The 16,132-nt window shown below is 42.9% G+C and overlaps 1 protein-coding gene across 1 annotated transcript in view; it reads left to right on the forward strand.

Moving 5' to 3' along the window:
- HYDIN (HYDIN, axonemal central pair apparatus protein) overlaps nucleotides 1-16,132 on the forward strand; it is a 434,530-nt gene that overhangs the window by 403,777 nt on the left and 14,621 nt on the right. Inside the window, exons 80-84 of the mRNA XM_011962106.1 lie at nucleotides 781-1,058; nucleotides 1,876-2,095; nucleotides 5,124-5,336; nucleotides 6,518-6,681; nucleotides 7,556-7,706. Of these exons, the coding sequence (XP_011817496.1) occupies nucleotides 781-1,058; nucleotides 1,876-2,095; nucleotides 5,124-5,336; nucleotides 6,518-6,681; nucleotides 7,556-7,706 (1,026 nt within the window). The remainder of the gene's footprint in view (nucleotides 1-780; nucleotides 1,059-1,875; nucleotides 2,096-5,123; nucleotides 5,337-6,517; nucleotides 6,682-7,555; nucleotides 7,707-16,132) is intronic.

Genomic DNA, 16,132 nt, shown 5'->3' on the forward strand with positions numbered 1-16,132 from the left:
GGAACTTTTGAATATGCAGATTCCAGGCCCCCCCACCCCTGCCCTGACCAGAGACTCTGATTCAGTTGGTCTGGGGCAGGATCCAGGAATCTGCTTTTCTTTTTTTTTTTGCTGATTTTTTTTTTGCTTTTTGTTTGTTTGTTTGTTTGAGTTGGAGTTTCACTTTGTCGCCCAGGCTGGAGTGCAGTGGTGTGATCTCAGCTCACTGCAATCTCTGCCTCCTGGGTTCAAGCGATTCTCCTGCCTCAGCCTCCTGAGTAGCTGGGATTACAGGCATGCACCACAAAGCCTGGCTAATTTTTGTATTTTTAGAAGAGACGGGTTTTCGCCATGTTGGCCAGGCTGTTGTTGAACTCCTAACCTAAGTGATCCACCCACCTCGGCCTCCCAAAGTGCTGGGATTAGAGGCGTGAGCCACGGCACCCAGCCAGAATCTGCATTTTAACAACCACACAGGGAAACTGAGGCAGGGAACACTCCTTGAGAAATGCCAGAGCTCTAAGTGTTTCTTATTTCCCATTACTATTTCCTTTATCAGGGAGGAGGAAGAAAGAAGGAAATGCACACAATAGGAAAGGGTCAGGAAAGGGAAATGATACTAATCTTCAACATAGAGTAAGTCAGAGAAAGTTTAAGTAATTTACCAAAGCATACACAGCTGATGGGAGAGCAGGAGTGAGATCTGACCCCTGTTTCAATCCCAGCAGCAAGACCTCTGAGAACGAAGGCCTTAGGGGCCTCCCACCCTCAGCTGCTGACTCTGGGTGCTGTTTTATTCAGGTCCTCACCTTGGTGCCCTTCCACAACATCACACTGAAGCCCAGAGAAGTCTGCAAACTGGAAGTCAGCTTTGCCCCGAAGAAGCGTGTCCCTCCCTTCTCTGAGGAAGTGTTCATGGAATGCATGGGGCTCCTGCGCCCCCTCTTCCTCCTTAGCGGCTGCTGCCAGGCCCTGGAGATCTCGCTGGACCAGGAACATATTCCCTTCGGACCTGTGGTGTATCAGACACAAGCCACGCGTCGCATCCTCATGTTGAACACAGGCGACGTGGGTGCAAGGTAGGGGAGCAGCACCTCCCACCCTAAGGCTGCAGCAAAGGCCCCTGTCCCTATACCTGCCCTGGACTTGTTCTGCAAGAGCAGTCGCTTTTTACTTCTGTCCTCTCCCTTCTACATCCCCCTGCTTCCCTCAAGATGTGACGGCAGTGGCCTCACTGGGGTGATTGCTGCTACTATGATTACTACAATTGAGATAACAGAAGATATTTTCTCAATGCCTGTTTCATGCCTTGACATGGCACACATCATAATCCAACTACAGTTCTATGAGACCAAGACTGCTACCAACGCATTTCACAGATAAGCGAGTGCCCAGCCACAGAGGGAGGACCACACAGGGCCATGGGATACCAGTGCCACCCAGAAGAGAGGCAACTCTCACAGGAAGGGATTGTCGCCACCATCCAGGATCTGAACCAAGAGGCAGTGCAGGGGACAGTTAAGGCCACAGTCCCAGAAGGTTTCTATTCTAGCCCAGCCACTTCCTAGCTGTGTGACCTTACGTACACGACACATGTGTATGCGTGCTGATACCTACGTTCCCCGATGTGTCACTCGCGGATCGTAAGATGCAGCCACTTCCTGACCTTGGCTCAGCTCTGCAAGGGAGTGAAGTCCACCTACCCAGGGAGTGACCTTGGCCCACCTTCCCCAGTGCTTCTGCTCTGTCCGGCAGATATATCTCCTTCGAGGTCCTAGGATAGACAAGGGAGGTGAACCTCACAGGCCAGGCAGAGTTTCTTGTTCTCAGTAGCATTGAGGACACCCTTACAACATCCATAAACTCTCTTTCTTGTCTTCTTTTGTCTTGGAAAAGGTTTAAATGGGACGTCAAAAAATTTGAGCCTCATTTCTCCATTAGCCCAGAAGAAGGCTATATTACCTCAGGCATGGAGGTTTCTTTCGAAGTGACCTACCATCCCACCGAGGTGGGAAAGGAGAGCCTTTGTAAAAACATTCTCTGCTTCATCCAGGGAGGCAGTCCTCTGAGCCTAACCCTGTCTGGAGTCTGCGTGGGACCACCTGCAATAAAAGAGGTTAGTAGGTGCTGCCCGGGGTGGCCCCGTGGCAGGAGTGACCCCAGCAAGTGAACTCAGCCGGGCCTCCTTCAAACATGCAGGCCTGCCCCCTCCCTCCACAAGGCCTGCGAATACATCGTTTCCACTGCTGGAATATTCATTCTCCCCTCTTCATTTGGTTTATTCCTTTCCATTCTTCAGCTCTCATCTGAAGCATTACATTCTCAAGGAAGCCTGCTTTGACATCACTGGCTAGGTCAAATTCCAAGATCTATGAGTAAAGCATTAACACCTTTCTCCTTTTCTGTGGTTTTAAAAAAAAAAGGCCTTGGTGTATCCCTCTGCTAGCCTTGTTACTGGAAACCTAACTGAACCGTCAGCTGTGTTACCTGGCAACACTGCTTATGGGAGAAATGACACCCAATCTCCCTGTCTGTAATTTTGTTAAATAATGTTATATGAGTGGAATCATACAGTATGCTATGAGCTTGTATTTATAAGTCTCAGCAGGAACATATGCTTTCATTTCTCTTGGATAAAGACCCAGTTGTGGAATGGCTGGGTCATGTGGTAGGCATATGTTTACCTTGGTAAGAAACTGCCAAACTCTGTTCCAAAGTAGTTGTGTCCTTTTGGCTTTGTGTCCAATGCCACCAGCAATGTCTGACATCTCCACTTACTTCACATCCTTGTCAATAGTTGATAGTCAGTTTTTTTAATTTCAGCTATTCTAATTGGTATGTAGGGTCTCTCATGGAGGCTTTATTTTCCTAATGACTAATGATGTTAAGCAACTTTTCTAGCACTTATTTGCCAGCCCTGTATTATCTTAGTTGAAGTGTCTGTTCAAATCTTCTGTTTATTTTTAATTAGGTCATTGGTCTTCTTATTAAAGTTTCGAGAGCTCTTTGTATACTCCGAACGTAAGTTTTGTGTTTAGGTCTTCAGTCTATTCAGAGTTAATTTCTGTATATAGTGCAAGATATGGATCAAAAGAAATTTTGTACATGGATGTCCAATTGTTCCAGTACCACTTGTTGAAAGACTCATTTCTCTACTGAATTGCCTTGGCACCTTTGTCATTGATTGTAAATTACAATCAATTGATCATATATATGTGGGTTCTGTTCTCATCCATTGATCTATTTGACCATCTTTATGCCAATACCACACTGTTCACATTGTTAAATTCAATGGCCAGTTCTTTCTTGAACTATGGGGAGCATTTGACACCATAAACCCGTTCCTCCGCCTGCAAACACTTCCTTCACTTGGCTCCAGCACACCACTCTCTCCTAGGTTTCTTCCTACTCACCGGCTTCTCCTTCTCATCTTCTGTTTGTTTTTTGTTTTTTGTTTTTCTGAGACAGAGTCTCACTCTGTCGCCCGCGATGGAGTGCAGTGGCATGATCTCAGCTCACTGCAACCTCTGCCTCCCAGGCTCAAGCGATTCTCCTGCCTCAGCTCCTAAGTAGCTGGAATTATGGGCCCCCACCACCACACCTAGCTAATTTTGGTATTCTTAGTAGAGACAGAGTTTCGCCATGTTGGCCAGGTTGGTCTCGAACTCCTGACCTCAGGCGATCCACTCACCTTGGCCTCCCAAAGTGCTGGGATTACAAGCATGAGCCACCAAGCCTGGCCTTCTGATTCTTTTAACACTGGAGTTTGTCAGTCAAGAACTAGTCCTTAGATTCCTTCTTTCTTCTACATACAATCATTTCTTGTTGATTTCAGCCAGTTTCTTGGCCTTAAAAAAAACACTGTTAGGCTGGACACAGTAGCTCGTGCCTGTAATCCCAGCACTTTGGGAGGCCGAGGCAGGAGGATCGCTTGAGCCCAGGAGTTCACGACCAGCCTGGGCAACATAGTGAGACCCCACCTCTACAAAACAACAACAGTAATGACAAAAATGAAATTGCTATACTGATAACTCCCAAATCTTTATCTCCAGCCTGGACTCTTCCCTTGAACCCCAGATTTGTAAATTCTACTTCCTGCTTGACTAATAGGCATGTCAAATTTAACATGTATGAAACCTGAGCTCCTGATCTCTCCCTGAAACCTGCTCCTCCCACAGTCAAACCCCATCAGTAAAGAGCATCTCCATTCTGCTCATTGCTCAGACTAAAAACTTGGGTGTCATTCTTGAACCTTCTTCCACTTGCACCCAAGATACCATACAACAGTAAATGTTATTGGCTCTTCCAAGTACAACCAGAATATACCCACTTTCTACCATCCCCAGTGCTACCAGTGCCACCCAAGCCACTGTCGATCCCCACCTGGCCTATTGCAAGTGTCTTCTAGTTAATCTGTCTTCCTCTGTCACTTCTAAGCATCTAGAGCCATTCTGTTAGAGCATAGATCAGATCAGGTCACTCTACTCAAAACACTCATAAGTCCTCTTTTTTCAATTAAAAAAAAAAAGTCTCTGCCACAACTCCAAGGCCCTGTGTGCTGTCCCCTGCCACTTTGTCTCCCCCTCACTCACTTCACATTTGTCACACTGGCCTCCTTGCCTTTTATCAAAACCAGGAGCTTTGTAAGTGGCATTTCCTTTGCCAGTTACATTCAGGCTGACTCAGGCCCTTCCCCAGGTCTCCCCTGCTTCATCCTTCTTGGTCTTTAATCAAATACATATGCTCAGTTAGGCCCTTCCTGATCACACTGTGTAAAAACTCCAACCCACTCCCAATCTGGCACCCCCTCTGCTTTGTCTTTCCCTTGGCACTTATTTCTATCCTGCACGCTCTGCATTCCACTTGTGTGTCTGTCTCCCCGCACTGGAATCTCAGCTCAAGGGCAGAGATTTTTGTTATTTTGTTCATTGCTACATCTCCACCACCAAGAACAGTGCCTAGCACATAGAAGGTACCCGTAAGTAGGTGTTGAGTGAATGAAAGAAAAAGAAATGGACCCATTGAAACTCATGATGGAAAGCACTCTTAAAGTCAGTCTTCCCCAGCGCACATTCTGTACCTCTGGCCCTAGAGACAGACCAGGGGGAAGTGCCATGGAAGATGAGGTGCCTGCTTTCTTCCAGGTGGTGAATTTCACATGCCAGGTGCGCTCCAAGCACACGCAGACCATTCTGCTGTCAAACCGCACCAACCAGACCTGGAATCTGCACCCCATCTTTGAGGGTGAGCACTGGGAGGGGCCTGAGTTCATCACCCTGGAGGCCCACCAGCAAAACAAGCCCTACGAGATTACCTACAGGCCCCGCACCATGAACTTGGAAAACCGCAAGCACCAGGTAGGTTGAGGTCCCCTGACCCCCATTGATTTCCTGGCATAGTTGAAGGTGGTACTGTGTGAATGAGGTTAAAAGACACTTTGGGGCCAGGCACGATGTCTCATGCCTGTAATCCCAGCACTTTGGGAGGCTGAGGAGGGTGGATCGCCTGAGGTCAGGAGTTCAAGACCAGCCTGGCCAACATGGGGAAACCCCATCTCTACTAAAAATACAAAAATTAGCCAGGCATGGTGGCACACAACTGTAATCCCAGCTACTTGGAAGGCTGAGGCAGGAGAATTGCTTGAACCCAGGAGGCAGAGGTTGCAGTGAGTCAAGATCGCACCACTGCACTCTAGCCTGGGCAACAGAGTGAGACTCTGTCTCAAAAAAAAAAAGACATTTTGGAAGCTGAGAGCTCAGAGGATGTTAGATGGGGAGCATCTAGATTATGTTGGAATAGTGAGGAATTGTGCAGATTATCAAGCTTTGGCTTCCTTTTTTCTTTTTCTTTTTTTTTTTTTTAATGTAGAGGGGATTCTCGTAGAGTCAGGGGCTTGGTTCTGAAATGGAGTCCAGACCAAGCATCAAGTAATTAATGTTTCACTTAATTGCATAAATAACATAATGGTGACTGTAACAAAATGAGAAAAAGAAGAGTGGCCATAATCTTCCACCCTATTAAAAAATGAACTTTTTTCTTCTATCTTCACTACCAATCCTTATTCAGATACAGCCATATCTGTCATCATCACATACCAAATTGTACATTCAGTTTGTTTTCACTTTACAGTATAGCACTAGCATTTTTCTATTTAATTATGTGGTCTTTGTGATAATTATTTTTAATAACTGCCCAATATTTCACTGAATGAAAGTTCCACAATTTGTTTTACATTTCCATTTGTTGAATGTTTATCTACAAATTTTCATCAACATTATAACTGGTTCTTATATATACACATAACTTTTTTCTTTGGAGGGATTTTTCTTCAATAAGCTCTCTGGGATGGTATTCCTGGCTCAGATACATATGAACATTTTTCTGTCTCCTGAAATATATCACCAAGATGCCTTCCAAAGTATTATGTTTCTTTCCAGGGCCTCCATTATCCTCCATTAATCCTGGGTCTCTACATGCCTGATAGGTACCTAATAAAGAACGCTGTGTGTCATTCTGATCACATCCTTCTTCTCCTTAGGGCACCCTCTTCTTCCCCCTCCCGGATGGGACTGGCTGGCTGTATGCTCTGCATGGGACTTCTGAGCTCCCCAAAGCTGTAGCCAGTATCTACCGTGAAGTGCCATGTAAGACCCCCTACACTGAACTTCTGCCGATCACCAACTGGCTGAACAAGCCCCAGAGGTAAGGGGATGGGGTTAGGGGTCTGGGTGGGGAGACGGAAGGAGGACTTTCACCATCTAGCCTGGTCCTTCCCCTACTTAGGGCCTCTAGAGGATGTTGAGGGGCTCGAGGAGTCAGAGACAGAGTTCCCTGATGTGACCAGGCATTTCCTGAACACTAAGCCTCTAGCGAGATTCTTTTTCTGTGCTGTTAGTTACTTGTAAGTCTCCTAGAACAATGCCTGGCACAAAATAAGCATTCGATAAATGTTAGCTGTTTTTATCATAATGATAATCATCACTGTTATTACTGAGTATTCTGTCTTATCACCTAAGCCACTGGCCAGAGAAGCAAGTCCTTGGATCTTATCCTTGCAGTAGGAGCAGAGTGGAAATCAGGCACCAGGAGAGCTCAAGGCCAACAAGCATGGTCCCCTTCTTTTACAGAGAAGGAACTGGGAGACGAGGCACAGTGTACTGAAGGCTTCCTGCTTAGCATAGTGGGTAAAGGCCTGACCTAAATTTGAATCCTGGTTCTGCCAGTAACCAGTCATCTTATCTTCCTTCTCTTGAAGCATCTTATCTTCCTTCTCTTTTCTTCCTTCTCTTGGCCTCTATTTAGTGACATGGAGATGATAGTGATATGTATTAATACCTCCTATGAATACTGCAAGGATTAATGCCTGTTACACACAGGCCACTTAGTCAGTCCCTGGCACATAATAGGTGGCCAGTAAATGGCAGTTCCCATTATTGTTAGTGACAGGGTAAAGACTAGAACCCTGGACCCATGCACTACCCATAAAATCAAGAGTACAGCTGGCACTTTTCCTTCTTTCCTTTGGGTTAATGATCTCATTTCGTCTCCCGTCTTGTCTTCTCCTATGCTGCCCCAGATTCCGGGTCATCGTGGAAATACTAAAACCAGAGAAACCGGACCTAAGCATCACTATGAAGGGCCTTGATTACATTGATGTACTATCTGGCTCTAAGAAAGACTATAAGCTGAACTTCTTTTCCCACAAGGAGGGAACGTACACTGCAAAGGTATCTACATGGCAAAGGCACCACCCTGGAACTCAGGAGGTTTGACCCTGAGTTTGATCCTGGTGTTAGCAAGTAAAGATGGCCACCCATGCTCACTGCTCCAAGACATCACAGGGTCTCTCATTCATGAGTTGTTTCACCTCATCCATTCAGTGGTTTAACGAGTATCTATGGAGCACATATGCCATGTACTATACTGATTGCTGGTAACACGTCAGTGACCTGAATAGGCACAATCTCTGTTCTCACAGAACACACAGTCTAGTGAAGAGAGATGGGCATTACTCAAATAATTGCACTATGGGTGTATAATTACAAAATGAGGTAAGTGTTTTGAAGAAAAGGAGCATGTGTGGATCTGTAGCTCATGGGAGAGGCCAGGATTGAAGATAACATTTGGAAATTTTTCATTTGTAGGTAGTATTTGGAGCTATGATGTGGGATGGAATCACCGGGGGAAACATTTTAAAGTTAAAAAACAAAAACAAAAAAAAAGAAAGTAGGAACACACACAGAGAGAGAGAGAGAGAAAGAGAGAGAGAGATACTGGCAAGATGCATCCAGCAGTGTGAGATCTCCTTTTCTACAATAACTGAGTAGGCTGCTCCAATCACATCTAATCAGATCAGCATTCACAGACAGACAAGATTTTAAGAGAACCTCAAAATCAAGAAATCACGAAACATCTAAAAAAAGTTACCATAAAATAGAAACACCTGCTCAATAAATCAGAACCTCTGAAAAGAATGAGTTATTAAAGCAAACAGAAAACTTTAAGTGGATATTATTTATATCCCCAAAGGGAGAAAATCATACCCATGAAATAAGGAGAAGCTATTGTGACAAAGAATCAATTAGAGGCTCTAGAAATGAAAAGTAGAATATTTAGAAAACCATACAGGAGGGATGGACTTTATAATGGGGATTACTAATAACTTAGAAGATGGAACTGAGTAATATCACCAGATATTACTAGCCCTTGAGGACAAAGAAATGGAACAAAATGAAATAATAACAAGCACCAGCAAGGATGTGGAGAACCTGGGACCCTCATAAACTGCTGGTGGAAGCATAACATGGTGCAGCTGCCCTGGAAAAGAGTCTGGCGCTTCCTCAAATGCTTAAACACAGAGTTACCATATGATTCGCCAGTTTAACTCCTAGGTAATACCCTAGAGAAATGAAGACATATGTGCACACAAAAATCTATACACAGATATTCATAGCAGCATTATTTATAAGAGCCAAAAGGTAGAGACAACCCAAATTTTCATGAACTAGTAAGTGTATAAATAGAGTGGAATTTGGCAATAAAAAGAAATGGAAATAAAATATTGATACCTGCTATAAAACGTTATGCTAAGTGAAAGAAGCCAGTAGCAAATATATGATTTGAAATGTAAGTGAATGTATGATTTGAAATGTAAGTGAATGTATGATTTGAAATGTAAGTGAATGTGTGATTTGAAATGTAAGTGAGGCCGGGCGCGGTGGTTAGGCCGGGCGCGGTGGCTCAAGCCTGTAATCCCAGCACTTTGGGAGGCCGAGACGGGCGGATCACGAGGTCAGGAGATCGAGAACATCCTGGCTAACACGGTGAAACCCCGTCTCTACTAAAAAAAATACAAAAAACGAGCCGGGCGAGGTGGCGGGCGCCTGTAGTCCCAGCTACTCGGGAGGCTGAGGCAGGAGAATGGCGTGAACCCGGGAGGCGGAGCTTGCAGTGAGCTGAGATCCGGCCACTGCACTCCAGCCTGGGCGACAGAGCGAGACTCCGTCTCAAAAAAAAAAAAAAAAAAAAAGAAATGTAAGTGAATGTGTGCTTTGAAATGTAAGTGAATGTGTGATTTGAAATGTAAGTGAATGTGTGATTTGATATGTAAGTGAATGTATGCTTTGAAATGTAGGTGAAAGAAGCCATTCACATATTGTGTGACTCCAGGTAGATGAAATTTGAAGAATAAGCAAATCTACAGAGATAGAAAGTCGATTCGTGGTACTGAGGGCTGGAGGGGATGGGTTGGGGTAAAGGGGAGTGACTTAATGGTTATAGGGTTTTAGGGATTATGAAAATGTTCTAAAGTTTATTGTGGTGATGGCTATGCTGCCTTGTGAATATATTACAAACCACTAAATAGAACACTTTAAATGAGGGTTTGTATGGTATGTGGGTTATATCTCAATAAAGCTGTTTCAAAAAAAGAATGAAAGGAAGTATGAGACAATGTATAAATCAAGAAGTTCTAATATATGTAATAGGAGCACCTGAAAGAGAAACAAGATACTAGAGGGAAGAAAATTTTCAACAAAATAACTGAAGAAATATTTCCAGGGCTTTTTAAGAAGATCGAGTCTTCTAATTGAACAGGTCCATCAAGTTGCCAAACAGGATGAATGTAAAACTACTCACATCTAAATCCATTAGAGCAAAGTTTCAGAAAACTGGGATGAAAGAGAAAGTCCTAGATGATTCTAGAGGAAATAAAAGGAACTAATAATCATGGTAACATGAGACTTCTTGTGGCAACACTAAATACAAGAAGATAATGGAATAAGCTATCCAAATGTCTGAGTGAGAATGATTGTCAATCTAGAACTCTTTTTCCAGACAAAACTCTTATGACCCCAAAACTTGGACATACAAGGACTCAAAGTAACTGACCTAGGGCCAGGCACAGTGGCTCACACCTGTAATCCCAACACTTTGGGAGGCCAAGGTGGGCTGGCACGTGCCTATAGTCCCAGCTACTCAGGAGGCTGAGGTAGGAGGACTGATTGAGCCCAGGAGATTGAGGTTGCAGTGAGCCGAGATGACACCACTACACTCCACCTGGGCAACAGAACAAAACTATGTCTCAAAAAATAATAATAATAAACCACCCATATGTACAAACTCCATCTGAAAATAAATACAAAATTAAAAGTTTTTGAATTAACAAAGCTTAAAAAATAAGTAAGTGAACCATGTGCAGTGGCTCATGCCTGTAATTCCAACACTTTGGGAGGCTGAGGTGGATGGATCACTTGAGGTTAGGAGTTCAAGACCAGCCTAGCCAACATAGTGAAACCCCATCTCTACTAAAAATACAAAAATTGGCTCAGCATGGTGATACATGCCTGTAGTCCCAGCTACTCAAGAGGCTGAGGCAGGAGAATTGCTTGAACCCGGGAGGCAGAGGTTGCAGTGAGCCAAGATCACACCACTGCACTCCATTCTGGGCAACAGAGTGAGACCTTGCCTCAAAAAAAAAAAAAAGTGACTCAAAGAGGAAAGTACAAGGATATAATAAGCAAAGAATCAAAATTAAATTGATAGGTAATTTTAAATAATTGCTGAAAGACAATCTAACATAAATATTTCATATGACCTGAACATAGGAAATAGCAAGGGGAAGAATAAAATAAGGCAATGAGAAACATTTCCTCATTCTGAGGGAATGGGGGAAATAAGAGAAGTTTTCTCATTCAGAGAGAAGAGTAGGAAGAGAATAGAGATATTCATAAACTGTAGATGTAAACAAAAAATAAGTAAAGATATGTGTCAAAATAGAAGTGAAAAGACTTTGGAGTAAAAATGACAGAGTGAACCCAGATCACCAGTCTTCTTACAGTAATACATATTGAAATTTAAAATAATAACATTTTTTTTTTGTTTTTTTTGTTTTTTGTTAAGACAGAGTCTCGCTCTGTCGCCCAGGCTGGAGTGCAGTGGCGCGATCTCAGCTCACTGCAAGCTCCGCCTCCCGGGTTCACGCCATTCTCCTGCCTCAGCCTCCCGAGTAGCTGGGACTACAGGCGCCCACCACCTCGCCCAGCTAGTTTTTTGTATTTTTTTAGTAGAGATGGGGTTTCACCGTGTTAGCCAGGATGGTCTCGATCTCCTGACCTCGTGATCCGCCTGTCTCGGCCTCCCAAAGTGCTGGGATTACAGGCTTGAGCCACCGCGCCCGGCCTAAAATAATAACATTTTTTAAAGAATAGAAAGCATTTCTGCTTCTGGTTATAATGATTATAATAATCCATTTTATACTCCTCCCACTATTAAAAAAAAAAACACATAAAACTCAACCAAATCTCTGAGGCAACTTTTCTCAGGCATTGGACAACAGGCAGCACAATACTGCAGTTCTCCAAAGGGAAGGAAAACTCATAACATGAATCCCCACGATTATCCTGGTTCTCTGCCTAAGGACAATTTCCTGACTACAGTTCAGTGAGCTAGAGTCCACGCAAAGCACAGCAACCCCCAAAGAGCTGAGGAGGCAGAAATCAAGAGTTTGGGGCAGTCAAAAAGGCTGGTCTCTACAGGGTAGGACACCAGAGGGAAAGGACCAGTGCATGAGTAAAGAGGACAGGTCAGAAGACAGCATGGGGGTTCGAACCCTCACTATCCTTGGCTAAGAGTTGGACTGCACATGTGCAGGGTGAGACAACATGAGATTTACTAGGGAACAGCTGCTATTTGGTTGATAAAGGAATAGCAATACTATGTGTTAATCAGTGCTGGGGAACACTGGAAGTCTGGTCCAGCCAGAGGAAACAGATTGCATTAATACCTCATTAAAATCCTGAAAACCCAGCTAAAATACTAGAAAAGCCAGAAGAAAGGCTTAGGAGAAAGGGCCATTCATAAGGCCTTCTCTTTGTTAGCCCTTTAAAAAAGCCTAAAACTGAGCACATACAAGTTCTACAGGGAGGACAAAATCTGGAGATTGCATCCCAGCAAGTCAGAAGGTCCTGATAAATACCTTGAGCTTTATACAGATGTGCTCTAACAAAGCACAAAACCAAACCCACACAAATTTAAATCAGTGATTCAGCTACCTCTTAGAACAAAATCAACACTGTTAAAAGGAAGACAACAGAATCCAGAATCTCTGCAATGATCATCAGCATTGTCCAGTACACAAACAAAAATTACTAGACCTGTGGAGAAGGAGAAAAATGAGATCCATAGTCAAGAATAAAAAGCAGTCAATGGAAACTGACTCCAAGATGGGTCAGATGTTGGATTTAGCAGGCAAAGACTTCACAGCAACTGTTCTAAACATAATGTAACATTCTCTAGGAAGACAAAAATGATAGAGAATGTGAATGAGGCAGAAAATTAAATTACAGACATAACTCAGAAATACTGTGGGTTCAGTTCCAGGCCACCATGACAAAGCTAATATTACAGTAAAGTGAGTCACAATTTTTTTTTGTTTCCTGGTACTTATAAAAGTTATGTTTACACTATACTGTAGTCTATTAAGTGTACAATAACATTAGGTCTTTAAAAGTAATGTATATACCTGAATTATAAATTACTTCTTTGCTAAATAAATCCTAGTGATCATCTGAGCCTTCAGTGAGTCATAATCTTTATGCTGATGGAGGCTCTTGCCTAATTTCGATGTTGATGACTGCTGACTGATCAGGGTGGTGATTACTGAAGGTGGGGGTGACTGTGGCAATTTCCTAAAATTAGACAACAATGAAATTTGCCATATAAATTTAACTCTTCCTTTCATGAAAAATTACTCTGTAACATGTGATGCTGTTTGAAAGCATTTTACCCACAATATAACTTCTTTCAAAATCGGAGTCAGTCCTCTCAAATCCCACTGCTGCTTTATAAATTAAGTTTATGAATATTCTAAATCCTTTGTTGTCATTTCAACAATGTTCATGGCATCTTCGCCATGAGTAAATCCCATCTTGAGAAATCACTTCCTTTGCTCATCCATAAGAAGCAACTCAACATTCATTCAAGTTTTATAATGAGATTGTAGCAATTCAGTCATATCTTCAAGCTCCACCTCTAATTCTAGTTCTCTTGCTATTTCTACTACATCTACAGTTACTTCCTCTACTTTTCAAGTTACTAAAGGCATACGTGAGGGTCTGACCTTCCCCAGTGAATCACAGATGTTCTTAATGGCATCTAGAATGGCAAATCCTTTCCAGAAGGTTTTCAGTTTACCTTGCCCAGACCCATCAGAAGAATCATTATCTATGGCAACTATTACCCTATGAAATGTATTTCTTAAATAACAAGACTTGAAAGTCAAAATGATTCCTTCATCTATGGGCTGCAAAACAGATGTTGTGTTAGCAGGCATGAAAACAACATTCATCTCCTGTACAATTCCGTCAGAGCTCCTGGGTGTCCAGGTGCATTATCAAAGAGGAGCAATATTTTGAAAGGAATCTGTTTTCTTTTTTTGTTTGTTTGTTTTGAGACGGAGTCTCGCTGTGTCACCCAGGCTGGAGCGCAGTGGCCAGATCTCAGCTTACTACAAGCTCCGCCTCCCGGGTTCACGCCATTCTCCTGCCTCAGCCTCCCGAGTAGCTGGGACTACAGGCGCCCGCCACCTCACCCGGCTAGTTTTTTGTATTTTTTAGTAGAAACAGGGTTTCACCGTGTTAGCCAGGATGGTCTCGATCTCCTGACCTCGTGATCTGCCCGTCTCGGCCTCCCAAAGTGCTGGGATTACAGGCTTGAGCCACCGCGCCCAGCAAGGAATCTATTTTCTGAGCAGTAGGTCTCAACAGTGGGCTTAAAATATTCAGTAAGCCACACTGTAATCAGAAAGCAGATGTGCTGTCATCCAGGATTTGTTGTTCCATTTCTAGAGCATAGGCAGAGTAGATTTAGCATTGGCACCAACTGAAAGTCACCAGGTGCACTATCCCCGAACAAGAGCCAGCCTGTCCTTTGAAACTTTGAAGCCAGGCATTGGTTTCTCTTCTCTAGCTATGAAAGTTCTAAATGACATCTTCTTCCAATAGAAAGCTGGTTTATCTGCATTGAAAATCTGTTGTTTGTGTAGCTACCTTTAACAATTATCTTAGCTAGATCTTTTGGATAACTTACTGCAGCATCTACTCAGCACCTGATTCTTCACCTTGTATTTTTATGTTATGGAGACAGCTTCTTTACTTAAACGTTATGAACCAACATCTGCTGGCTTCAGACTTTTCTTCTGCAGTTTCCTTACTTCTTCAGCATTCATAGAATTCAAGAGAGTTAGATCCTTGTTCTGGATTAGGCTTTGGCTTAAGGGAATGCTATAGCTCATTTGATTTTCTATCCAGGCCACTAAAGCTTTATCCATATCAGCAATAATTCTTATATAATTATTATTATTTGTGAGTTCACTGGAGTAGCTCTTTTAATTTCCTTTAAGAACTTTTCCTTTGCATTCTTAATTTGGCTAAATGTTTGGTGCAAGAGGCCTAGCTTTCTGTCTATCTCAGGTTTTGACATGTCTTCCTCACTAAGCTTAATCATTTCTAGATTTTGACTTAAAGTGAGAGCCATGTGATGCTTCCTTTCATTTTAACTTACATGCCATTATAGGGTTATTTGCCTAATTTCAATGTTGTTGTGTCTCAAGGAATAGGGAGGCCCGAGGAGAGGGATAGAGATGAGGGAATAGGCAGGCAGTGGAGCAATCAAAACACACACAATATTTACTGATTAAGTTCACCATCTTGTATGGCACAGTTCATAGCACCCCAAAACAATTACAATAGTAACATCTGTATTAGTCCGTTTTCACACTGCTATAAAGCATACCCAAGACTGGGTAATTTCTAAAGAAAAGAGGTTTAATTAACTCACAGGTCCACAGAGCTGGGGAGGCCTCAGGAGACTTACAATCATGACAAAAGGGGAAGAGGCACATCTCACACGGTGGCAGGAGAGAGACAGTGGTGGGCAAATGGGAAGAGCCCTTATAAAACCATCAGATCTCCTGAGAACTCACTCACTATCATGAGAACAGCATGGGGGAAATCACCCCCATGATCCAATCACCTCCCACCAGGTCTCTCCCTTGACGTGTGGGGTTTACAATTGAAGATGAGATTTGGGTGGGGACGCAAAGCCAAGCTATATCAACATCCAAAGTCACTGATCACAGATCGTCATAACATATCAAAATAATGAAACAACCAGGCAAGGTGGCTCATGCCCATAATCCCAACACTTTGAGAGACCAAGACAGGAGAATTGCTTGAAGTCAGGAGTTCAAGACCAGCCTGGGAAACACAGCCAGACTCCATCTTTATGAAAAATAAAAATAATGGAAAATGTTCAAATATGAATTACCAAAATGTGACACAGAGATACAAAGTAAGCACATGTTGTTGGAAAAATGCTGCTAATAGACTTGTTCAGCATAGGGTTGTCACAAACCTTCAATTTATTTTTAAAAGTGCAGTATCTGCAATGCACAATAAAGTGAAGTGCAATCAGTGGAGATGTGGCTGTATTTGAAAAAATAATTACTGACATTTTCCTAATTGGATTAAAAAAAAAAAAACAACTATAGATCCAAGAAACTTGGAAAACTTCAAGCAGGAAAAATAAAAAGAAAACTATGCCTATACACATCAGGCATCGTTTCATTTTCAAACTGCCAAAAAACAAAGATAAA

This window comes from Colobus angolensis, unplaced genomic scaffold, assembly GCF_000951035.1.
Source record: "Colobus angolensis palliatus isolate OR3802 unplaced genomic scaffold, Cang.pa_1.0 Scaffold116, whole genome shotgun sequence".
In the NCBI taxonomy this organism is placed as follows: domain Eukaryota; kingdom Metazoa; phylum Chordata; class Mammalia; order Primates; family Cercopithecidae; genus Colobus; species Colobus angolensis.